Source organism: Coenobita brevimanus, chromosome 25, assembly GCF_032717465.1.
Source record: "Coenobita brevimanus isolate Jiangsu-jjx chromosome 25, ASM3271746v2, whole genome shotgun sequence".
Classification (NCBI taxonomy): Eukaryota; Metazoa; Arthropoda; class Malacostraca; order Decapoda; family Coenobitidae; genus Coenobita; species Coenobita brevimanus.
This window is the reverse complement of record NC_136978.1, coordinates 2,131,947-2,158,549: the sequence shown is the minus strand read 5'-3', so window position 1 is coordinate 2,158,549 and position 26,603 is coordinate 2,131,947. Positions and strand designations below refer to the sequence as shown.

At 41.4% G+C, this 26,603-nt stretch overlaps 1 protein-coding gene across 1 annotated transcript; it reads left to right on the top strand.

Moving 5' to 3' along the window:
• The first annotated feature begins 1,121 nt into the window (after positions 1-1,121).
• Positions 1,122-7,284, top strand: LOC145393736 (solute carrier family 25 member 44). The gene is made up of 5 exons (XM_080267779.1): positions 1,122-1,528; positions 2,809-3,107; positions 3,986-4,118; positions 5,475-5,602; positions 6,955-7,284. The coding sequence occupies exons 1-5, from the start codon at positions 1,285-1,287 to the stop codon at positions 7,144-7,146; spliced, it is 996 nt and encodes a 331-aa protein (XP_080123905.1). The 5' UTR covers positions 1,122-1,284; the 3' UTR covers positions 7,147-7,284.
• Positions 7,285-26,603: the final 19,319 nt, after the last annotated feature.

Below are 26,603 nucleotides of genomic sequence, written 5' to 3'. Positions count from 1 at the left end.
TAGCTTGTCTTCATGATTAGCCCAGTACAGTAATACTACAGTCTCTTACAGTATTACAACTCCATAATCATAATGGGGAGAGGGCATTTTCATGCCAGGTTGGAGTGAAAAAGATAGAATAAGAAAAAAAAAATCACAGCATACTGTTGCAGAAGCATTATTGTGGTGTTCACGTTGGTGTGCTGCCAGCAAGAAAAAAAAAAAAAAAAAAAAAGTCAATATACGTGCAAGATTTTTAAGGACGTCAGCAGTGCACTGGTATATATTCTGCGAGTGTGTCCTCTTCAGGATGCGCAGTCATGCTACTGAACATGTGGTTACATATCATGATAGACCTGTCACACTAAAGTATTTTCTTTCAATTTTCGGGTTGCTCTACCACCACATGATATACACGTGCAGGAAAACTTCTGTGTTATCACCTTCAGTATACACCAATCTGATCCATCACATTTTGTTATTGCTTTCTTGCTCTTGCCAGATTTTTTTTTTTCATTAGCTGGAAAAACCTTGTGTACAAAGTACTTATTACAACACATAGGCATATTGATAGATAGATAGTTACCATATATATATATATATATATATATATATATGTACCTTATATATATATATATATATATATATGTATATATGTACCTTATATATATATAAAATACATGATACCTAATATTGGTTTCCCGCTTCTTTTCACCCGCACCACTCAGTGACATACAGTACATAATTGCTGTAGTTAATTTGAGTTACAGTAATTTAACTTTTCATTTCTCTTTCAGCTTGTGGGTGTGGAACATCAGTCATGTATGTAAGGAAAGTGTCGGGTACAACTGGAGGATGGAATACCTTTAATGGATTGAACTTGGGCTTTTCCTGAAATATAATGGTGTTTTTAGAAAAAGAATCATGTTCAGAAAACTGGAAAATGACAGTTTAAATAGTGTATATGATTGTTATTATGCTTCTTGTCTCATATAATACTTGAATAATCCATCTTAACACTAACTTAATGTAGTGAAAATCAAATCCAAGTTGTGCTGTTTGAAGATAAGGTATATATTAAAATTGCACTGAAGATTGTTGAAGCTGTCAGTGATGTAATATAACAGACACAGTACGGTACACCAGTGGCTGTTTGTGAACTGATGGATAGTGCAGAAAATGAGATTGTTATCATATTCCATTACTTAACCAGACGGACATTGTTTAGCGAGGCCAGTTGATGAAAAACTATCTTACGTGAAGTACAACACTACCCCTGAGTGTGACCAGGTGTGAAGGCCAAACATGGAGTCCCTGGGAGTTCCTAGCATCAATGGCGGCAGTGGTGGCAGTGGGGGATATATCCGCACAATTGAGTGGGATATGATGAACAAGTACAAGTTTTTCCCGCTCTCAGTGCTCAGTTCGTTCTCTGCTCGCTGCGTCCTCTACCCCTTCACGGTGATCAAAACACGCATGCAAATCCAGCGACATTCTGAACTCTATAAAGGCACCTTTGATGCATTCCACAAGATTTTTAAATATGAGGGTAATTTCATGTTTCTTTTCTAGTTTATGAAGAGGAAGTGAATAGGTAAATAATGCTACATTGAATAGCTTAGGACTTTTGTGCTTAATTATTCTTAACCAATTTGGATATATGTTAATGTTTATCTAATGGGAAATGGAGTATGTCTTAAAATATTGATATATGGTAATAGTTAATACAGTACAGTACAGTTTTATACTTACTACAGTACAATACTGTATTTGAATGAAATGATAAAACACAGTGCGGTGAATCCATTTTGTGACTCAATTGTATATAGGCAGCCTGTTGATATAGCTGTTAAAGTATTTGACTGATTTACTGACTTGGCATGTTTTCAGGCCCATATAGACCATAATGGTGCATTATCACAGATTTTAAAAATCAAATTGTTTGGGAATTTCATGGTAACTAGTGTGAATAATATTTTCGTAAAAATGAATGCACTCTGAGCTGTCTCTTGCATCTCTTGTCTCACTACCAGTTCACCGGTGTAGCTGTCATCATCAGATAATGTCTAGCAAAACGAGACGTCATCCCTAATTTTTTTTGTGCCTTTGTCACTGCCAGTTTTGGTCATTCACGGATTAGTAAACCATCTCAAAATTCACTTCAGGTAGTTTAAGGTGTATTTTTGGGATGATTTAAGTGCAGAATTCAATAAATTAATATGATCAGAAACACTTCTGCTCCACATTCTCATAAGCACCACCGTGTGATCATGACTACCACCATTTGTTTATAAATTATCCATACCGGTATTCCACAGTCACAAATATCAGTCATAAACAGGACATTTTTTTTTTTTTTTTTAGAAGATGCACAGGGCAAGCAAATGTTTAAAAGTCCATACACCAGATTGCAGGTGTCCTTCATTCATAACAGAAAATCTGCAACAACAACGACTTGAATTACTGTAGGTTAAAATTTGGGGTAAACTGTTCTGGGGAAGTGAGTTCCAGCTAGAAGCTGTTTGGGGAATCTATGAACGTTGATAAGCAAATCTTCTACAGTATGGCGGTGTGACATTCCAGTCATAAGCACTAGCTATAAGGCTCCCTGTTATTTCATAAGGATTCAGATTCCACAACAGACCACATTACTGTATATGAGGGAGATGAAGAGATTTGAATCCTACAATTTTAGCACTCACTTCCAGTTTCAAACTAGCCTTGACTACATAATGTTTGTATCACAGACAGCTACTGAAAGCAACATGAAATCAGTATTTCCCATTAAGGAAAATATAATTACAGTATTAATTGTCCTTCCCTTCTCAGGTGTGGGTGGGCTGTATAAAGGATTTTGGATCAGTGCATTCCAGTTAGTATCTGGAATCTTCTACATCACAACATATGAGACAGTGCGCCACTTCCTCCAGCATCAAGGGGTCCGGGACTCCCGTATACGAGCCATGGCGGGGGGTGGATGTGCCTCTCTTGTTGGGCAGACAATCATTGTGCCCTTTGATGTCATATCTCAGCACATGATGGTCCTTGGGCAGCTTGATGGTCTTGGGAAATCCAGAGTAGTTTTCAATCCTCTCCAGATATCTTATATAGGGCAAAAGAAGCCACAGGTATGTCAGAAATACCATTCTTTTAGTTGGTTGTGATATCATGTTTTAAAATCCAACACAGTTTACCAATGCACTTCTCACCGTAGGTCCCAAAGCCTTCTACACATACACCTATGCAGTGTTCATGGACTGTAGGGTGGAGGGAGGTCACATCTGCTGTGACAGAAAGTGGTGTACCCTGGCCATGTGGATGAGTTATGTTGCAGGACCTCACATTCTTGAACCATATCAAACCATTCTAGTTGCCTTCTTTTCCTCTTACTAATAGCAGTTTGTGTTACATATGCCCTTATCACCATCGTTGCCATCCAGTCTCTCTGTATGTCCATAATGATATACAATCTTGTTTACGTTTTGATCAGTAGACTTCTTTGGATCACATACTCGACAAATAAATATTTCTCATTCAAGCTTTGTAAGAGCGGTGATGATAAGAGCCACTTCCATATCCCCTTTCAAGCTGTATCCTACATATACTGGTAAAGATAGTGCTCAGTTAAGTCAGGGATGTGGACAGCTTTGTCATAACTAGTGCTGTAAGTTGGGGGAAACTGGCAGTTGTAGTTGCAGTTGTGGTAGTCCCAGGTTCCTATGAAATGGGATCCTGGTGGACTGCAGGCTGAAGTTGCCCTCCTTTGGCAGTCCACTTCCAGATGATTACTCCTTTCAGGGATAGGGAATGATCTGAGGAATGTTTGTATAACCAAGCAGAGGAACCACCCAATTATATCGGTGTCACCACATGAAGTTGTCCTCCTCCTTTGCAGGGGGAAATTGGCAACTTAGCTTTATGGATATCATTCAGAGCTTATTAATAATATGTTTGATCTCTTATTCCTGCAGTAAAAAATAGACACTAAACATAAGTTTATCTGCAGATTGCACTGGACATTGTGAAGACTTTGTACAAGAAGGATGGGATCCGTGGTTTCTACCGAGGATATTTTGCATCCATCTGTGCTTATGTGCCTAATTCTGCACTTTGGTGGTCTTTCTACCATTTTTACCAAGGTCAGCAGTTTTCTTGCATATGGTGTCAGCATTTTGTATGGTATGCACAGTATGTATTCATAATTATGTCAATTCCATGTACTGTACAATTTGTACTGATTTACAGTAATCCCTCAACTATCCATTGTAATTGAGCCATCGGTTTATCCAGATACGGATGAAATCCGGATACAGAGCAGTATCCTACCCACCAACACCCTTCCCATACCCATCTTATATATACAGTCCCCCACCTAATTGTGGCAGTGTTCTTCTACCCATACGCGTCTTGTATACAGTATGCTGTACCCCCACCTAATTGTGGCAGTGTTCTTCGGTCTTTCACCTACTGTACAGTACTGTCTTTAGATGTCTGTATTACTCGTGTGTGGCCGGTAGCGTCCGAGTGATCCAGGCAGCCAGGGAACTTTGACCATCAACGAGGAGCCAGACAGCCATTTTTGCTCAGCTTGTGGGTTAGGGTCTATTACTCACGCTTAGCCAGAGAAGCCGGCTGGCTGCCAAATCGATTTTTTATCTTTGTTGGCCGCCCAACTGGCGGTCAGAAATTTTATGTTCGGATATGGACAGATAAATCCGGATACAGATAAACTAGAGCCAAGTCCTAACGTTTGGATATGGAGCATCCAGATAATCGAGTGATTACAGTTTACAGCAGTTCCTTGTTGTAAGTAATCTTTTTGTATTTTTTCCTTCTCCCTCTCTCACTCAAGTCCTCAGTAAATTAAAGACTGTGTAAACAAATTGTAGATGTGCTGTTCAATTACTCTTTATTACACAAGATACTCACTTGATGTAGTGCTGCCTGCTTCTTCTGTAATGTCTTATCATATTCTTTTTCTTTGTTTCTCCTCCCCTCTTCCCAGTTCTCCCATCCTTCATATTACTATTTATTGCCCATCTTTCCACTTGAATGGCTCCACACTGAGTGACAAAGCAAATCGCTTCCTGTAACTCAAGAAACCATTTACAGTGCCGGATGGCAATCATATAATGGGAACCCACTGTGGTGCTCCTGTTAACTGGGTGGAAAGACACAAATGCAGTGTCCACTCAGGAACCAGACCTCCACACTAATTCCCACACCTTGCTGTGGCATGGCATTCTCCGCTGCATTGGTTTATTGCATGGGATGGCCTTCTGGGGCAGTTGCTCCCATGTGGTTAGTGGGTCTGCTGAATCTGACAGACTGGATAGCACAGCAACAACACAAGATACTAATTTTTAGACTGAAGGCATGTCAGACATAATGTGATGGTGGCTTGGCTTTGGCAGCAGGATGTGTGCTTTGGGAGTGAGGCTTAGCTGAGAGTAAGTACAAGGAACGTGAGAGTTTTGATATGTAATGTTTTACAGAACACCTAGCAAGACTGGCCCCAGCTGGAACTTCAACACTACTGCTGCAGTGTGTGGCAGCACCACTTGGGGGTGTCACTACTGTCATCCTCACCAACCCTCTTGACACTGTCCGGGCCAGACTTCAGGTAACTATGTTTCACCGATCCTAAATTGGCAGAGATTGTTTATGGTTCATTCACCCTAACTTGGCAAAGATTGTCTTATGATTCATTCAACCTAACATGGCAGAGTTTGCACATGATTCTGTCACCATATCGTGGCAGAAATGGTAGATAATCATCATCATCATCATCTGAACACCTTTCTCTCCTCTTGTTGTTGTTGCCCCAGGCTCATCTGAATATGAACCCAGTAGTCTGTAGGCTGAAACAGCCATGCTCCTGCAGCCCACATCATCCTTTTTAGGGATAGGGAGGGAATTGAGACATGTTTGTATAATCAGACATTGAAGCTGCCCAGTTACATTGGTGCAGCTACATGTCTGCATCTGTCTTTAGTGTCCCTTCCTCCTCGGAAGCCATCAGTGAGATGATAATGACAGAATCAACTCTACACTACTGTACTGAACTTTGTCCTCACCTGTGTTAGTCATTCCCTGCTTGTTTTGGGGAACAATGATTCTTTATAAGATAGTTAGGCTGATTATCCCATGAAGCTTAAAGTACAGAAATATTCAATAATTTCACAGACACAAAAGTGCAAATAATTTTTATTTCATGGTGCTGTTTCATTGTGTCAGCTTGTAATTTCCTATTTCCATCACGCATTGTTAACTTCCATGACAATACAGTCTGTATATCATAAAATCTGTCTGTTCGCTTTATCTTAAAAAGTCTGTCAGTAGGTATTATGATGAAAATATATCTAAATATTGAAAAATTATTGGACTAGTCTACAGAACTAAAGCATCAGACATAGGTGTTTGAGGCAGAGGAAGATAGATCCATACATTCATCTAATATCCAGTTATTCATTGCTCGGTTAGGAATCTAAGGGCCTATTGAGCCAATCAGTCCAGACATTGAGACAAGCTTGACCTCTTTTGAGTTACTAGCCTGATTTGCAGTACATAATTTCTCTCCCTGAACTTGAAAAATTACACTTTGCCTCTTCTTGATTAAAAAGAAATGGATTGATTGATGATGTATTGGATGTTATTCATACATACCTGAAGTGTATTATGAAGTCCTGAGGTTTATTTTTATTAGTTAAAAAAAAAAAAAAATGTGTGCAAGTTTTATTACAGCCAATCTTGGTTGTTAATCAGTACTGTGCTCTGAAACATCTCAACTGTGTCCATACAGGTAGTACTTTAAATTGAGGAACCGGTAATGCAGCATTTTAGATGTGAATGGAACTTTACGAGGCAAAATTCAAGTAATTTACTTTGGACGTAATAGCAAAAAAAATATAATAATAATAATAATAATAATGTCAGCTAGGGCATCATGAGAAATTTCTGTACTTTCTTCTACAGGTTCAGAGATCAGGGAGCTTTGGGCATACTTTTCGGGTTCTTTGGGGTGAGGAGCGGATGGGCATCTTTACCAAGGGACTTTCACCACGTATGTTTCAGTCGGTCTTCTTCTCATTCACAATTATTCTGGGTTATGAGTCAGTGAAGAGATTTTCTGTAAGTGATGAGTACAAGGAGGAAGTTAGATGGTGAGGAGTTGAAGGGCTTTAAGTGGTTATGTGAGAGGTATGTATTTTTATACTATATTAATACTTTAGTTTCATAAGTTACATGGTAACTTTTCTGATGTTACTGTGAATATTTATATTATTTCTGTCATCATGTTTGAAATTTTACCATATGGTATGCTGAATGTGAATGTGGTTATTTATATTTTCATTTTATAGACCTGTATTGTGGTATAATGGTAGTAGATAATTATCTGGTTAGAATGTGCATATAGTTGTTTAATTGGAGAGATTTGGTCTCAAAACCTTTGGGAAAAATTTTGAAGCACACAGAGGATGACATTTGAAGTACAGTAATGTATTGTTTTACTGAAATATAGTGAAAATATTTTCAAAAGTTGTTAAAGCTGATGAACCTGGCTTTTGAATCCTCGCACCCGTGTACATGATCTGATGTTAAAAGCAAGTAAAAGAGCACAAGGGCAACAGTGGATGTGGAAAAATAATTGTGAGTTCTTTGACATGAATGTTTGACTGAAAAAGGCATGTCTGATATCCATGGTTGTTCATTATTTGTATGGTTGATGTTAGAAATACTAGGAAGGGCAGTTGTTGGAGTGCTTTTTGTGAGAGAGAGGGTTGGGAAATTGCTAGTACTGTTGTTTCCTGATCATGCAGGAAGTTAATTGAAGTGAGTGGAAGTTGCAGTGCTCGGTAAATGAGTTTGATTTGAAAGTGAACATAGATAAGAGTCAAGTTATGGTCTTTGAGAGGAATGAAGTCACGGAATGCATAGCGAGGCTGAATGGACAGGACATGAAGGATGTGAGTGTCCTCAAATATTTAGGTGGTGCGCTGAGCAAAGACAGTAACTTTGAGGATGAAGTGCAAGATATGGTTCAACAAGGAGGGAAGGTTGCAGGTACTTAAGGGCAGTGACAAGGAATGGAGAAGTGAGCATGGCTGCAAAAACGTTGCACAACAGTATTGTTATTATTGTTATCGTCACTTCAGCCTTTGGAAGTGAAGTTTGACCTTTATTATTAGGCCACAAATCAAGAATGAGAGGAGTAGATATGAGTTATTGAGAAAAGCAAGTGGAGATAGACAGGCAGTCAAATGTGGAAGTTAAGGAGTATTATGGTGTAGATGATGAATGTACTGAAAGGTGTCTTCATATGGAGACAACTGAAAATGAGAAATTGACTGAGAGAGTATGTATGAGTGAAGTCGAGGAGGAGACCGAGGATGAGGTCGAGGTATGTGAATGAGGGTTGTGTGAATTGAGGGAAGGGCAGCCTGATGGTAGAGAACAGGGTGATACAGGGATTTGTTTGTGGGCATCACTTCCGAGATTAAGGTGTCTGGCTATAGCTAGGTAGATGGACTGATAGAAATCCTTGCTGAGCACAACTTCTATGATGTTTTATTCATTGCTTCATGTGTACTTTATAATCTCAGTTGCCTTCCTCCCCCCCCTCCAATACAGTACTTCAGAAGTTCTCAGCAGTGAGTTGTACTTTGTCTGTATATAACTTGAACTGCTTTATAAGTTTGACTCCAAAGACTGTTGTGGTGCTAAAATTTTTGACCTAGGTGTATGGTTTTAACAGGATAATGTTCACTGTTAACAGTCAAATGCTGTAACCACATTATGGTACTACTAGGCAGTGTTTAACTTGGCAATTGCTTTATGCCCACAGTGAAATTAGAGAATTAGGAGATATACCGATATACCACTTTAGTGATACATTTCTTATTGATTGAATACTCTAGTAATATGGTTGATCTGACGCTTGAACATATCACCATCATCATTATTATCTCAGAAACAGTTCCACTGTCAACTGTTGCATTCACATCCCATCTTTTGAACTCTGGTAGCATAGTTTGTACCCCTGTGACCGGAGTAGTATGACTGTTATTATTTTATGCATTTATTGTATTTTAACCTCTTTAATCCAGTGATGTGTTTTCTTGTTACCTCTAGATGATTTTACTCAGTTTGGGAGATGACCCTGGTAGTGAAAGAGGTAATTGAGACTTCTCCATGTTACAAGTCTCTCTTAAGCTAAATAAAATTGTTTATCTTGCTGTTGCACCAGGCTCATTTAACCACAAACCCAGTGGAAAACAAGCTGATAGTGCCCCTCTTCTGTAGCTCACCATTCTCCTTTTGGAAGATGGCTAAAGGGTTGAAGGACATTTTCATAACAAGGCAGTGGAGCTTCCCAGTTATGTCATTGCTGTCACATGAAGGCATCCCATCGCAGCACCAAATTGTCTGTAAGTAGCAAGAATAGAGTATCACTGTGTTGAAGAGGTTGAACATGGCATTTTCTTGAGTGGGTATTGTTGTTAGACGATGTTCTGTTGGGTGCTTAGATAGCCCACTTTGTTTTATGGTGGTAACAGTTTACGTGTACAGTGTATCAGTTTGTGCTCATTGTTATCATTTCCATAATTAAAAAGACTCAGATATAATACAGGTAACCATAACATTAAAAAAGAGATGTTTTACCATTATGCAGTACTGTACTTACACAGGTAATTTTAACTTTGTAGATACTGTTCATTTGTAAATAATAATGGACATTTTAGCTTTCATAGCATTGTATATTAATGATCATTACTGTGTATTGTTTTAAATGTTAATCTGATATACATTTTTATACAAGGACATGAATGATATATTTGAAGACTCATTTGTTAATAAAAACTACAGTCTAAACAGTGTATTAGAATGTGGGAGCACGTTTGCTAAACTTGTACTTATTGTGAGTCTAAACTTGGAAGGCATTAGCATTTAATATTTAAGTGAACTGAGTATGAATCTGTTTGAATTGTATCATGTATTCTTTATCTGACTTCTGCAGTACTAGGACACTGTAATAGATTTTATATGAGAGAGCATAATAGTTAAAATGATCAACACTGATGTGAGAAATGTTTCAATACAGTGAAATGTCTCAAATTTTGTAATTTAGAATTATGAATTCCTTCATTCCTCAGATTTCATACTGGTTTTTTTCCACCAGAATTTTGGTAATCCAGATTCCTTTAACAGGAAAACTAATATAAACTTGTAAGTTACCACATTACCTTGTTAGCTGTTTTGAATAGTTATTCATCCTCCTTTATAGTTTCTTTAGGCTTTTAAAATATTTGAAACTGGAAATTGCTTGATGTTAATTTAATGCATGTGTACAGTACTGTAGTAGAAGAGAACAGCCACCTGATCAAAAAATAATTACCATAGTCCACTTATACTGTCGGTGACTTACTGTTAAATAATAATGCTCATACTTGTGGGACATGCCATTCCAAACAACACTGTTAGCCTGTAACACCCTAGCAAAGAAACAGGGGGCAAAGAAACATGATTTGGCTTCATCTGTGTGCCTGAAATTGTGGCATAAACATCCTGGATTATTAGTAGACTTTAGTGAATAGCATAGAAAGTCAGTCTGGTTAACTATTTATCTGTGAACTTCTGTAGTAGACATCCCAGTCTGCATAACACTGCCTAAGCACAGTATCTTGAAAAAAGCCTGTGACAGTAAGACAAAAGTATGACTAATGCAAAACATGCAGGAAATAGCAGAGGCAAGATTCCAACATCAATGCTATGGCAGTGAAGTAAAGCTGCTGCCCCACACAGTTTGATGAAGAACAGGGTATGGCAACTTGTGGAGGGGGAAAAAAAAAAAAAAAAAAAAAAGATAATTTACTCCCCAGAATATAACAAGGAGTAATCATCATCCCAATCTTTTTTTCAACCTAAGGATGAAGTGAGAAAAAACTGAAATAACCGTGTGGTAGGTGGGGGCGCTCACCATCCACTCACTCAATGTAGTGCTACTCTCGGGTGTCTGCACTGTCCTCTCCTCCATCCTTCTTTCCTTCCATCTTCTTCTGTCTTTCTTTCCTTCATTCTTTCCTCATCTTTCTGCCTGCGGGGTGACTACACTCCCTCTTCTGTCTTTCATTCCTTCATTCTTTCCTCTTCCTTCTGCCTGTGGGTGACTCTACACTGAGTGACAAGCCAAATGGTTTCCTGTACACCAGGAAACCATTTACTACGCTGGGTGGTAACCATATAACCAAATTTTGGCACCTGGAGGTTTAGTGGGTAATTATTGTGCTCCAATCGGATTGAGCCGGTGAAGGTTTATATCCAAGGGGTGGTTGGGGTTTATTGCTCACGTAATGCCAGTCAGGGATGAGTGAGGCTGGTCACTCTCATCTTAAATGTCAGGACCAACTGCCTAGCCCCGGGCTCCTACGCTCCTCATGGGGCAGCGTAGGATTGGATGATGGATGGATGGATGGACAAAACCTACAAAAATAAGAAGGCTTACAGACAGTAGTATTCATCTCATCATCTCTCACCTAGAGTTCTATATAATGTAATGTAAGTAAGCCCAGAAATGCTAAATCATAAACAGGCACCAAATGGGCACATATTAAGAACACTCATTGTATGCATTCAATGGGACAATACTTTGACAGAACTGGGGTAAAACAAGTGCGATCAGATGCAAAGAACCGCACAGATAAAGTAACCAAGATGCAGGTACTCCTGCCCTGAAAAATTCTGGGATGTAAGGGGGAATGTGCAAGCCTCATTCAGTAACTTGAGTTCTTAATTTTTCAGAGAAGAGGCAATGCATTATATACTCTGGAGGAAGGTAATCATTTCATGTGAGGTAATTCATCCATCCATCATTCAATCTTATGTTGCCCCATGAGGAGCATAGGAACCCTGGGCTAGGCAAGTTGGTCCTGACATTTAAGATGAGAGTGACCAGCCTTACTCATCCCTGAGTGGCATTATGTGAGCAACAAACCCTGACCACCCCTTGGATATAAACCTACACAGGCTAAATCCGATTGGAGCACCTTAATTATCCACTAAACCACCAGGGTTCATAATTTGGTTATATGGTTACCACCAAGCATAGTAAATGGTTTCCTGGTGTACAGGAAACCATTTGGTTTGTCATTCAGCGTAGAGGTAATATTAATGGAAATTCTTACTGTTTTTACTCTACCATGGCCCAAAACTACCATCTCCATGTTGAATACTGAGCTGTAACAAGAAATTTAACCTTAGAACAGAGAGGTAGTCACGAAGAAGTGCAATCGAAAGGATGTAGAGCCACAATATCGTCTTACTCTGCCATTGACGTTTGTAAAATAAGATACGAAGGCATAAAAATCTGGGCCAAGTTGAGGTGGAAGAACCATAGCAATGCACCCACTCATATCAAGAGTCAATTGGCCAGACGGTGGTAGCTGTACTGTATACCTGGATCTGGTACTGAAGCTCAGTTTCATGTGCAGACTCCCCCTCCCCCCCACACAGCCAGCAGTTTTCCTGTGTGCCACACACCTTCACATGACACTGTTTCAGTGCTAGTACACACTGCCAGGGGTGTCTCTTTCAGGACAGGTGTGATGGTCTTAGCAGGGGTGTGTTTATGTCATGTCAGTGGATCATGTGAAAGATCAAAGTCTTTCAGAGATATTTAAATCATTAGGTGGATCTCTGCTCCAGCTTGGGACTGAATTCATGTCTGTCCGACAGCAGATCACATCTTTAAATACTTGACCACCTGGTCCTCTGATACCCACATTAACATGGCTAATATATGCCATCTCTCCATCTTCAGTACTGAGTTGCAACAATAAATGAACACTAGAATACACTGTCAGTCACAAAGAAGCACAATGGAAAGGATGTAGGCCCATAGTATTGTTTGTCTTTCACAGAGCTGTTTGCAATATAGCTGCAAAAGGACACAAATTTGGGCCAAGTTACTGTAGTAGTAGTTGCAATCCAAGGTTCATTGGAACATTAGCCCAGTGGACTGCAGGTCAAAGCTGCCCCTGTCCAGGGGTTGGGAGAGGTCAAAGGGACATCGGGTTAATGGGGCAGCTCCACAGTCTAGTCATATCAGCACCACAACTTAAAGGCATCCCTCTGCAGCACCAAATAATGAAGTGAAAAGGGTAGGGTGGATATGAGTGAGTCTGAAGATGGGTATGGTAGACCAGGAAAGTGAATGGGTATGGTCGGTGAGAGTGTGAGAAAGTGAGGTGTGGAAGTTGATGAGGTGGGCAAGTTAACTGGGGATTGGGCTAGGTGGATGTACGGAGGAGCACATGACTGGTTTACCACTCCTTTTGAAATCTGATCATCAAAGACTTGACTCAGGTTGAGTCAAGCTTTCTGAGGTCTAAATGATTATTGAATGATTGGCTTATTTCACCAGGAATGCAGTTGATAGTTTTCACGATTTACTTTTCAGGATCCTACCTTTACCCCATCCTTAGGTGGGAAAAGGTGAAAATGATTGTAGAGTTATTACCCTCTGCAGTAATAGATATAATAAAAAGAATATTGGCTACCTCAAGCAAAAACTACTGTAGCATGAGAGAGTTGTCTTGAACTCTAGCCATAAAAATGGCCAATGTCTTGTTTTACGGCTCAGTGCAAAAATATAGACAGGATTAGGCGCACATTGGCAGCAGCTTTCATGACTGGTACGGAACTAAGGTAAACGCGTGTATCTTTGGTTTTACGTTCCTGGTGTTGTGTTAGAAGAAAATAATGCACTGCACATAGAAAAAGACCACAAACAGGTAATAAAACAATTACTGGACTAAGGAAAGCAACACAAGAAAAAGAATAATACTATCTGTATCTTCATGTATTGTACGTTCCATACACATACTCAAAAGGCACCGCATATTTATAAAAAAAAAAAGTCCAATGATGAAAAATAATTGGACTGGATGAAAAAATCTGCGGAGAAAGACGGGCAACAAAAGAATATGTCATCATTAATGTATTGTAGAACATTAATAATTCCAAACAGTTTTCTGCAAGCAAAACACAGGACTAATAAAATCAGAGTTTCCAAAATAAGTTCGTTTTATCTATGTACTTTGTATACTTTTGCAACACTAAATACTTCAATCAGTTCATTATCGTTTTCTTTTGTACTAGGGTGTTAGTATTGTAAGCGATCCACACGACGTACGAGAGATCGGCGGGAGATGAACTTTCGCAAATTTTCAAGGTATGTTTATCTTGTAATTACATTATACAGCGTGAAACGTTGTTCTATAAGCTCATTATTTGTTCAAGATTAAACTCTATGAATATACGATTATGAGTAGGTAAAACGTAGTATAACAGATCTATATGCTGTTTGTTTTCGTGACTTACGCATTAAGTTACCGTTTTGCTCAGCGCGCATGGGCCGAGTTCCCTTTTTAGCAGCTGTGCAGGAAGTATCCGCATGTTATCTCAGGTATTGTGCGATTTATCAACAACATTTTATGAAATACATGTGTCAGGAAGATGGTTGGATGTCTTATCGACCTATAGGTAACTACAGGTCGATATATAGATATACCCGGTAAATAAACATGTATGTTACGCAGGCATTATTGAGATATCAGTAATTTCGTGCATTAAGGTTAGTTTAGTTTAGGTTTATTTAGCTTAGGTTGATCTAGGATAAGGTTAGGGTAGGTTAGGTTAAGGTTAGGTTTGGTTAGGTTAGGTTAAGTTAGGCAAAATAAAGAGGGGAACGGTAACTTCCAGCATTGGTCACTCCGTGCATACGACACCGGAAGTGAGCCACCCACAAGTTGAACACAAAGTTATGGTTGAATAAAACTCAAGCCTAATAGTTATGAGGTTAGGATTAGTCTCCCTGGGTAATAGTCAAAGTTGAGCTGAATGGGATCAGAAATTGCATAGGCTACCAAATTTACCATACCTTGGCCCAGATTATCGTCGATTATGCAGTTTATTTCATGTGGCTGAGTGGTAGAAAAAGAACAATGCTACGGCTGTACATCATTTTCACAGCATTTATTGATGAGCATTATTTTCTAGTCTTACTCCGTCGTTAAAATTCCGCGTTCAAGATGGAGTGATACTAATTTTAGGTCGTTAGAGTAAAAAACCTTTTAACTGTGCTTCCGTACGATATATGTGAACATCTGTATGAAAGCGCAAAAAAGAAGTGTAGTTAAATTGTCCACGATAATAAGGGAATAGATTGTCAAGACTGGATGATAGTTTTCGTTCTGTGTATATACTATTTTTGCACTCTCATCCAGGAAGGTGTGTGTGTGTGTGTGTGTGTGTGTGTTGTACAAGCAGTGAATCCTGGGCGGAGGTTAAAGGGAGGTGAAGGTGATTTACGAGAGAGAGAGAGAGAGAGAGAGAGAGAGAGTATCATCATCATCCTACTGCTCTCACTTCCACATTTCATTCATCTGCGTGTATGTTTCTACAGAATGGTGCAAAAGTCACACAGTACGACCTGACGCACCATTAAAGAAAAAAAAAAACTCATCTTTGGAATACTAGGAGACGGAAGTGAGATGCACAAGGTGTGAGATTAGGCAGATTTTTGTCTGGGCAGAGAAACCTACCAAACCCCTCTCAACTTCGGAATATTAGCCAGCAGAGGAAAGTGATAAGGAGATGAGGTGAAATATTAGGTGGTGTTTGGTACCTGTGGCAGGGAAATACACCAAGTCCCTCTTAGTTTTGAAATATTAACCAGCAAAGGGCAGTGAGAAGCAGAAGAGGTGATCAGGCGAACTTTTGCGTCTGTGGTCAAGGGAACACGATAAGTCTCTCTCAGCTTTGAAATATTAGGCTGCAAAGGGAAGTGAGAAAGAGATGAGTTGAAATATAACGCTGATTTTTGTATCTATGGACAGGGGAACACACCAAGCCTCTCTCAGCATTGGAATATTAAGCATCAGAGGTAAATGAGAAGGAGAAGAGGTGAAAATAGCAAACTTTTGACACCTGTTTCTAACTTTTGCCCCACACAGTATTTTACCTGCTTCTGCTGACCCTGCTTCCGTCTATTGATCTAAGTTTCTATGTATCGTTCAGCTCCTGTGTGAGTGTCTGCTAACTTATTCATTGACTGGAACACCTTCATATATTCTCATGTTCTCTTCCCAAACACACGCAAACATTCTTCTGCTTTGTGTGGTGCCATTTTTCACACACACACACACACACACACACACACACACACACACACACACACACACACACACACACACACACACACATCTTCCCTTCCATCACACTCTTTCCCCCTGACTCCCCTCCACCCTTTCACAATCTCCCTCTCCCTCTCCACCAACCTATATTTCCCCCCCCTCCCTGCACACTCCTTTCCTCTCCCCACTCCCCCCCTCCTCTCCCCACATCCCCCCACTCCTCTGTTACTTTCACACACACTCACACACGCCTCCACTACCTCTCACACTCACTTTTTCATTCACCACCACTTGACTACCTCTCTCTCTCTCTCTCTCTCTCTCTCTCTCTCTCACGCACTGCACCCCATCTCTGCCTATCACCCCCTCGCCCACACTTTCCCCACTCCTTCCCCATATTTCATACCATATCCCACCCACTCCCACACTCAACTACTCCCACTCTGGCATACTCCCTAGACCTCTCCCACTCCCAGCTCCCCACTCCTTTTCATCACCCGCCTTTCTCTTCTACACTCCCTCTTTCTCCCAGTCACCCACTCCCACCTCACCACTCCACTTTTCCCCCAAATTTCACACCACACTCCCTCTCCACTCCCTCTAGCTCTCTCACGCACATTCCCACCCCCAACACTCCCCTCCCTCTCACTTCCCACTCCCACAAACCTACTTCCTCTCACTCCCTCTACATCCATTCCCTCTAACTCCCCACTCCCACCACTCCCTCGTATTCCCCACTCCCACCACACACACCCACTCCCTCTCACTCCCCACACCCACTCACCCACGCCTTCACTCCCTCCCTCTTACTCCACTGCATCCACTCCCTCTTACTCCTACCTCATACTTTCCCTCCCACTCCCTCTCAGTCCCCACTCCCACTCACCCACTGTCTCCCACTTGCCTAATCACAGTTAATGAAGCAGCGTTACTCGAGCAGTCATCATCGTTAATCCACCAATAATAATATAATAAAAAAAAAAAAGCGAAATATTTGAGTCTACGCGAGTCAACCCTCAACAAAGAAAACGGGAAGTGGTCTAAATTATTATTCGTGTTGGGGGCGATTCTGAATTGCTCTCTTTAATGGAAAAAATCTTTATGTTTGATACTCCCTGCTGTGAAAAAATGAGAGAGAGAGAGAGAGAGAGAGAGAGAGAGAGAGAGGGGCTTATGAAAAGTTTCTGGGTAGCTGTGTGTTGCCTCCCTTTAGCTGCTCCCTTTTCTCTTTCCTCCCCCCCCCATCTCTTGATAAATTGTGTGTGTGTGTGTGTGTGTGTGTGTGTGTGTGTGTGTGTGTGTGAGAGAGAGAGAGAGAGAGAGAGAGGTATAAGTGCATGTGTTTCTGCAATAAGGACGTCTCTCTGTCTGTCTGTCTGTCTGTCTGTCTCTCTCTCTCTCTCTCTCTCTCTCTCTCTCTCTCTCTCTCTCTCTCTCTCGGTATGTGCGTGTATGTAGAGTGAAATATTTTGTAAATGCATGTTTTTCTGCAGTAAAGATGTTCTGTGTATGTGTGTGCGTGTGTGTATATATGTACGTGTGTGAAGTATATTGTAAGTGATTTCGTTTTTGTAATGTGTGTGTGTGTGTGTGTGTGTGTGTGTGTGTGTGTGTGTGTGTGTGTGTGTGTGTGTGTGTGTGTGTGTGTGTGCTTCCTGAGGTTGGTGTAGGTCAAAAACAGGAAGACAGTCACGCCATTTTAGAGAGAGAGAGAGAGAGAGAGAGAGAGAGAGAGAGAGAGAGAGAGAGAGAATGTCCCCTATCATCATGTTCCAAAGATTGGCTTGAATTGACTACTATCCCTCGAGGTCGCACGCACTTCAGATCACACACACACACACACACACACACACACACACACACACACACACACACACACACACACACACACACACACACACACACACACTTGCTGGTACACATTGCATACACCTTGGAAGCATGCATACCCCCCTCTCTCTCTCTCTCTCTGTCTCACCCGTATAGTGCTATTCATCCCATCTATTCGCTACATCACATATATTGGCTGAAGGATGTGATGCTGGGTGGGTGTCAGTAGTTTCCTTTTAATAATAAATTTTTTGTTGTATTTAATTTTGCTGCTGTGACATTATTTTCTGTTCAGGAGAGTCCTAACTGGAGAAGATTTTAATGATGGGAGTAGCCAACCTCTCCATTTCCGTAAGTCTTTCCTTGGGTGAATAGAATCGTATGAGGATAAGTATGGACAAGAATGAGTATATATAGACATAAAAATAAAAGATACGTTATGGTACTGCTAAATTAGTGTGGCCAGTGTTAGAGAGGTGAGTTATTGGTGGGCTGGTGGTAGGTTTGATCCGGCATATTGCAGGAAAACTACTAATCATATTTACCGAATATGCAAGATTGTCTTTACTGTGATATCGCTGCAGGGATGGTGTGTTTTAGTGCCAGAGTGGTGGATTTTGAGTGCTGCTGTGTGACCGATATTGGTGTCTGGTAAATAGGCTACGGTACCTCGAGACTTCGATGTGAAAAAAGAACGTGCTAAACTTGAACGCTATAGACTTGAACAAAAACACGAGGTTACTGCAGCTGCTAAAATCAGAATAGCCTTCTTTTTACCGTTACATAATATGTCCAACCCCACCCAGCCTTCCAGTAAGAAGTGACTTAGCTTGAAAGTAAGGACACGTTGCTCGCACATAAGACTTAAGATTCAAGTAGCGTGCAAGGTATGCGTTGAAGCAGTAAGCACACAGCCTCCTGGGACTGGTACAGATAATCATTGTCCCTCGGTACTGGTGTTGCGTCAAGTGGGTAAAGGGGTGTCTAGTCATGCCTGGGTTCCATCGCCTCTGATGACCCACGAGATATGCTGGGTCTTGTACCCAGGATATGCAGGCCATAGTTTAAGTACGATTTTGAGTCGACTTTACCCCTTCACTACAACGGGTCTGTCCTAGGCTGATTAAAATCGTGTGACATACTCGTATATACAGTATATACGAGCATATATACATACATACATGCATGCATGCATTGAAATACAGTACACATATATGCATACATACACACAACACGTTTCATATATATATATATATATATATATATATATATATATATATATATATATATATATATATATATATATATATATATATATATATATATATATATATATATATATGCAACACGTTGGCTCATTCTAGCATATACGATATGTGAGTACTTTCTGCTTGCTTGTGTGTGTGTGTGTGTGTGTGTGTGTGTGTGTGTGTGTGTGTGTGTGTGTGTGTGTGTGTGTGTGTGTGTGTGTGTGTGTGTGTGTGTGTGTGTGTGCGTGAGAGAGAGAGAGAGAGAGAGAGAGAGAGAGAGAGAGAGAGAGAGAGAGAGAGAGAAAATACCAGTGACTCCACATATCCAGCTGGGTACAGTACATGCAGCCGGGCGGGTACCAACTTACCTACACACCAATTAACACACCACATGATTCTTGCTGCTGCTGGAGGGGAAGAGCGGACGAAGGGGTGGTGAGGTGAGTGGAGGTGAGGTCCATGATGGTGGAGCTGGATGTTGGGTGGTGTTTGAGGGAATATATGGAGGTGGAGTAGCGGTGGATGGTGGTGGAACTGGAGGTACTTGAACAGAGGGAGTGTTGTGCATCGATATGGAGGTGGAGTTGAAGTGGTGGATGAAGCGGTTGAAAATCACTTGGGTGGAAATATGGATGTATTGAGAGGGGTATATTGTTGTAGTGGATGGAAAAAAAGAAATTGGATAGGGAGGCTGTTGTGGTAAGGAAAGATGGAAATATAGAGTTTTAGTGGATGTAGGAATTGAAGTTTTTCGGCTAGAGTTTAAAGCTAGATAGAGTGCGTTCTTGTGAGGTTAAAAAGAAAAAGTGTGTTTGGAGTGACGTAGAAAAATTAGGAAGAGCAAAGGTTAATTTGAACAAGGCGATAACTATGAGCCGGGTGTCTTCACGGGAGGGTAGGGGAAAGACTGCCGCTAGGGGAAGTGGTGAGTGTACGGCGTGTTTCTAAGAGGGGAAGAGTGTGTTTAGAGTGATGTGGAAAGTGTACACACTCTTATTAGCATTAACTGTCTTCTCCTCAACGCATGGGTTTAGGGTGACGGGAAAAAAGTATACATTCTTATCAGTACTGACTTTCTCCTCCCCACTCTCACACTTCACCTTTCTCCTCCTTAACTCTCACACTTCACCCTTGTTACCTTTACCCTGCTCCTCCTCCAGCTAATGTTTCTACCTGTCCTGTACGTGGGTTTGACAAAAGCGTGACCTAGGATTGACTCTTCCAAGGACACGCCGTAGCCCCTCAGAACACGCCAACCTGTACGCAGTCCTTCTTTCCTGGCTTCAGTCCTTCTACACATAGTTTCAGACACGCGTAACTAGGATCGTACGAGCTATCATTGGAGGACATAGCGGGTTATTATGAACACGACACACGTTCAGGGAGACGCTGAAAGAATAGGGTACCTTCCACAGTGGGTAGAGGACTTAGATACGGAGGTGGAAATGGGTAAAGCTCACTCAGAACGGCAGATGATCTCCTGCGACAAGTGGAAGTGTTAGGTGGGAGAGACACAGGGTATAGCTTGACTTCTGTATTATCTCTAACGTTCCGGGCGTCACAGAACTCTGAAGATGGGTTCTCTGTAGCCGGAAACGTTAGAGAAAAAGAAATCAAACTCTACCTTGTGTCTTTCTCCCACCGAACATTTTCACTCAGGAAGATTTAACTCGAAGAGGGACGCAAGAGGGTAACTGCATCAGGCCGACTAATCCATGCATTTCCGTTTTAATGGTATGACAGCGATGCTACGATATTATACCTTGTTTACCTTAACTTGGCCCAGATTTTTCTCCTTTTGCAGCTTATTTCAAGGAGCTAAGTGGCGGAAAAAGATGATACGGTTCCATTCCATTGCACTTCTCGACTAACACTAGATTTTAGCATTTATCTACTGTTACAACATAGCATATAAGATGGAAAGATGGTAATTTTACGCCAGGTTAGCATGAACAAGGTATAGTCACTGTTTTTCGCCGTTTTAAAGCATGAATGAAGGACAGAACGGCAAGCCCACTCCATACGCTCGTTTTAAGAATTCATGGGGGAAGGTGATGCTGGGTAGTCTTTATTTTTCACGTTATATAATGCAGTCACCGGAGAGGTTAAACTTCCTTCCATCTTTACGTTTTGGAAGCTTCTGTCTGACTGTTTACCTGTCTGTCTTTCTGTCTGTCTGTGTAGCTATCTGTCATTCTGTCTGTCTGTGCTAGTCTGTGTACCTGTCTCTTTCCGTCTGTCTCTGCGTGTCTGTGTTGCTGTCTGTCTTTCCGTCTGTCTGCGCCTGTCTTTCCGTCTGCTTGAACTCAGGTTTGGAAGCTTTAACCTGGAAGCCTCACTTTCTGTAGGGTGGCAGCTATTGGTCATATTGAGGTCAGGTTCGATTATAAGGGTCGTGGGGTCAAAGGTCACAGGAATGAACAGTCCTTAGGCGGTCGATTGTCCTCCGTCTCGTGGTGTGTGTGTGTGTGTGTGTGTGTGTGTGTGTGTGTGTGTGTGTGTGTGTGTGTGTGTGTGTGTGTGTTTGTGTGTGTGTGTGTGTGTGTGTGTGTGTGTGTGTGTTTGTGTTTGTGTGTGTGTGTGTGTGTGTGTGTGTGTGTGTGTGTGTGTGTGTGTGTGTGTGTGTGTGTGTAAAACAGCCTTGGTATTAACTCTGCCAAAGCTTAGATATCTATACCGAACAAAATCGTGTAATATTGTCCAATATAAAATACCTAAATATACCAGCAACACAAAAAAGGTTACCTGAGTTACCCTGCGAAGTCTCTAGCAGGTAGGATTTTCTTACAGGTGCGCCAGATCTGCTCAAATTAGCGTGAACAAAATACGCGAGTGTTGCAAACCGCAGCGGAAGGGTTAACTAGCAAGCAGTTCTCAGCTCACCGCCTTGAAGGGTGCGTGGAGCGTGAAGGGAGTGCGTGAGAGAGTGTGTGTAAGGAGGGAGGGAGGGAATGTGTGGGGTGAGTGGATGGTGGAGGTGTGGTGAGAAATTAGGGTGCGTGAAGGGAGGGATGGTGGGGTGCGTGGAGAGAGAGAGAGAGAGAGAGAGAGAGAGAGGGTGCGTATAAGGAAGAGTGCGTGGTGGGGGGGGTGCGTGATTTAGTGGGCCGGGAACGTTCCAGTTGAGCAAGCATTAGGTATCTCAGGCAGTATGGGTCACTTGCCTCGCTCTCTCTCTCTCTCTCTTTCTCTCACTTCACCTCGCTCTAATCTCTCTCTCTCTCTCTCTCTCTCTCTCTCTCTCTCTCTCTCCGTGGCTTACTTTATTCTGAGTACTTCTAATGCCTCCTTGCTTTATTCTTTCTCCTGTCTCTAACTCTGCCTTGCTTTATTCACTGACTTTTCTCTCTAACTCCCTCTCTTGCTTTAATAGCCAACTCTGCCTCACTCTTTCTCACCATACCCCACCTTGCTCTAATCTCTCCCTCTTTTTCTCTAACTCTACCTTACTTTTATGTCTAATTTTTCTCTGCCTTGTTCTGTTTTCAGTCAGTTTTCTGTCTTGCTTTTATCTCCAACTTTTTCTTTTACTTAGAGTGTCTTGCTTGCTTTAATGTCATAAGCTGGTTCTCTCTCTCTCTCTCTCTCTCTCTCTCTCTCTCTCTCTCTCTCTCTCTCTCACACACACACACACACACACACACACACACACACACACACTCACTCACACACAGACACACCGCAAGAAATTACTTCATAATTTTCATGCGTAAGATTTTCCTTGATTTACGCACGAAGGAGTTGCCAATTTTCCATGTCTTGTCGCCTCCTAATTTTTTTCGTAAGATAAAAATAAAACGAGAGAGAGAGAGAGAGAGAGAGAGAGAGAGAGAGAGAGAGAGAGAGAGAGAGAATGTTTTATTAGGTGTGATGTTTTTTGTGTTTTCTGGTGCTTTTTAATTATTGCTCTCTCTCTCTCTCTCTCTCTCTCTCTCTCCCCTAACACCTTTTCCTAAGCGATTTATTTGTTTAGTACACCCTACTGTCCTCCTCTGTGTTACATAAATCCTTCCAAAATTACCATACTCTGAATAAATAACGTACAAAAGGATATTAATCAGCCATATTCAAAAATAAATCGCTAAGGAAGAGGTGTTAGGGACTTTAATAGACGAGACTACAAGCCCTAGTAATGAAGGGGTTACAAGGCAGGTGTGTGGGTAATTAAGAGTTTTATTGGCCAGGTGTGCAGTGGATATAGAAAACTTGTTATGGTAGAGAGAGAGAGAGAGAGAGAGAGAGAGAGAGAGAGAGAGGTGTAGAAAGGTCAGTTGTAGGAGGTAGGACAGGTGTGGGATCAGCAGGTGTCCGGCTGTGTTGCAATATCCAGGGTTGGTGTACTGTAGAGACAGGTGTGGTGCGGTGGTGTGGTGTGGTGGTGTGGTATGGCGACGAGACTGAAGTAGAGAGGTATGGTATTGTGTGTTGAAAAGACAGATTTCAAGACGCGTGGTGTGGTGTGGTATAGAGACACGAGTGGTGTGGTGAAGAGAGGGAAACAAATATGATGTGTTGATTGGGTCATTTGCCACAAGCGTTTGATACGATGACCTAGTTTGACCTGACTTAACCGCTTATCTACTCATGACACATATACGTATCAGGGCATCAGGAACGATTTAACTGCGAGACATTTTTCATTAAAGTTACTATCTCAAGAAAATCTGACCTCTGGGTGAAATTCGGGCGCTACGTGTTGGGCCCACTGCTTACCTGCGTGTGGGAGGAACGTTTTTTTGTGGGAGGAACGTTTTTTTGTGGGAGGAACGTTTTTTGTGGGAGGAACGTTTTTTGTGGGAGGAACGTTTTTTGTGGGAGGAACGTTTTTTTGTGGGAGGAACGTTTTTTGTGGGAGGAACGTTTTTGTGTGGAACGTTTTTGTGGGAGGAACGTTTTTTGTGGGAGGAACGTTTTTTGTGGGAGGAACGTTTTTTATGGGAGGTACGTTTCTTGTAGGAAAGTTTTTTGTGGGAGGAACGTTTTTTGTGGGAGGAACGTTTTTTGTAGGAGGAACGTTTTTTGTGGAAGAAACGTTTTTTATGGGTGGAACGTTTTTTGTGGGAGAAACGTTTTTGTGGGAGAAACGTTTTTGTGGGAGAAACGTTTTTTGTGGGAGAAACGTTTTTTGTGGGAGGAACGTTTCTTTAATGAGACAATTGTCAACTAAGTGACACATTAAACAAGCTGGTCATTTTGGTTAATAAGAGCGACTTGATTTTTGGAGTTTCTAAATATACAGTACGTCCACACTCGCAGAAAATTATATCCTTAAGCCTTTGATCTGTTACACGCAAAAGCTGTGGAGTTAGTGATGGATGTAAGAGTTGTAGTGATGGTGATGGTGAACAGTGATAATGTTGATAGTGTTGGTGATGATGATACTGGTGGTTGTGGTAGTGTTGGTAGTAATGGTTGGGCGGTGTTGATAGTGATGGTGATGGTGATGATAGTGGTGGCTGTGGTAGTGTTGGTAGTAGTGGTTGGGTGGTGTTGATAGTGATGGTGATGGTGATGATAGTGGTGGTTGTGGTAGTTGTGGTAATAGCTGTAGGTAACAGAAACAGTGATCATAACAGTGATGATTAAAATGATGATGTTGATGATGATAATGATGATAGCTGCGAATGTGTTAGTGTTTTTGATGTTAGTGGCAATGATAACGGTGATAACGGAGATAAAAATTTGCCCCAGACTTTAGGTAATTCTTTTGTCCAACGTTCCTGACAGAGGGTGGGTGAGTCGGCCAGTTGAAAAATAAATGTGGACAGGTGTTACGGACTTGAACCAGGTGTCAGTTCATAATGTAGGGTGGAGTGAAGGGGACAGGTGTGGAGGGAGCAGGTGTAGGAGTAGAGGAAACTGACGTGAAACAGGGGGAACTGATGTGAAGGAAAAATGTGATGTGGAGGGAATATATGTGATGTGGGGGAGGTGTGGAGTGAACAGAATGACTAGGACAGGTGTGGAGGAAGCAGGTGTGGAGTAGATGAAACTGATGTGAAATAGAGGGAACTGATGTGGAGAAAAAATGTGATGTGGAAGGAATATATGTGATGTGGAGGTTAAGGTATGTGATGTGGAGGAGATGTGGAGTGAGCAGAATGACTTGGACAGGTGTGGAGAGGCTAGGAGAGAGGTGAGGGGGTGTGAAGGAAGATGTAGGACGAGGCAGATGATAGGGGTAGTGAGAACATGTGTGTAATTATGTAAGGACAGGTGTTGTATATCTAAGACAGGTGTATGAATGGCAGGTGTGTAATTATGTAAGGACAGGTGTTGTATATCTAAAACAGGTGTATGAATGACAGGTGTGTAATTGTGAGGACAGGTGTTGTATATCTAAAACAGGTGTATGAATGGCAGGTGTGTAATTATGTAAGGACCGGTGTTGTATATCTAAAATAGCTGTATGAATGACAGGTGTGTAACTGTAACTGTAAGAGCAGGTGTGGTATAGCTAAAACAGATGTATGAATAAGGCAGGTGTGTAATTGTGTAAGAACAGACGTGTAATTATGTAAGGATAGTTGTGTTATTGTGTAAGGACAGGTGTGGAGGTGCTACGAGAGGGATGAGGCAGTGTGAAGGAAGGTTTAGGAAGAGGCAGGTGGTGGGATGTGACGTGGCAGATTTGGTGTAGATATGGTAAGTCGAGTGTGGTGTAGGGGAGAGGTGTGGCTAAGACTCGGGTGTATGGTGAGTGTGGTGTATGGTCAGGTTCAGGCTGAGAGCTATGGTGTTGCTGAAAGTTGTGAAAGCTGATTCCTTCTGAGTGCGGACTTAGAAGGAGTCACAGCGGTTGGGGTGATCAGATTCTGTACACGAGCCATTCCTGTAATGCCATGTAGCAAAGTGTTCGTATCTTTGAGCACTTGGGCCGATCCAGAACAAACGGGCCATTAGCCAACCATTATATAGCATCATACGTAAACATTCCTGAGACTCTGACCACCCCACCCGCTTTGACTCCTCAGTCCGCGTTGTTTGTGTGAATGAAGCGAAGGTCTCCCTAGTCGAGTGTCTTGACGGTGCAGCATAGGCCGTCACAAGCCAGCACTGAGACTTCCCGCGGGCTCTTGTGTTTTTAACGTAACTTACTGTATCTGTGGAAATTGCTTCACTTGTTTTTTTTTTATTTTTTTTTACCCTGTCCGTTTTCTTGGATTTATTGGTTTAATTTCTTTATTTGTACTAACTTTTTAAACTTAGTTTTTATTTTTTTTATTATAGACTGACCAGGTCATTTAATTACTGGTGTTTATATATATATATAAATATATATATATATATAGATATATATATATATATATATATATAAGTGATTAGGACAGGTGTTATTTAAAGATGGCAG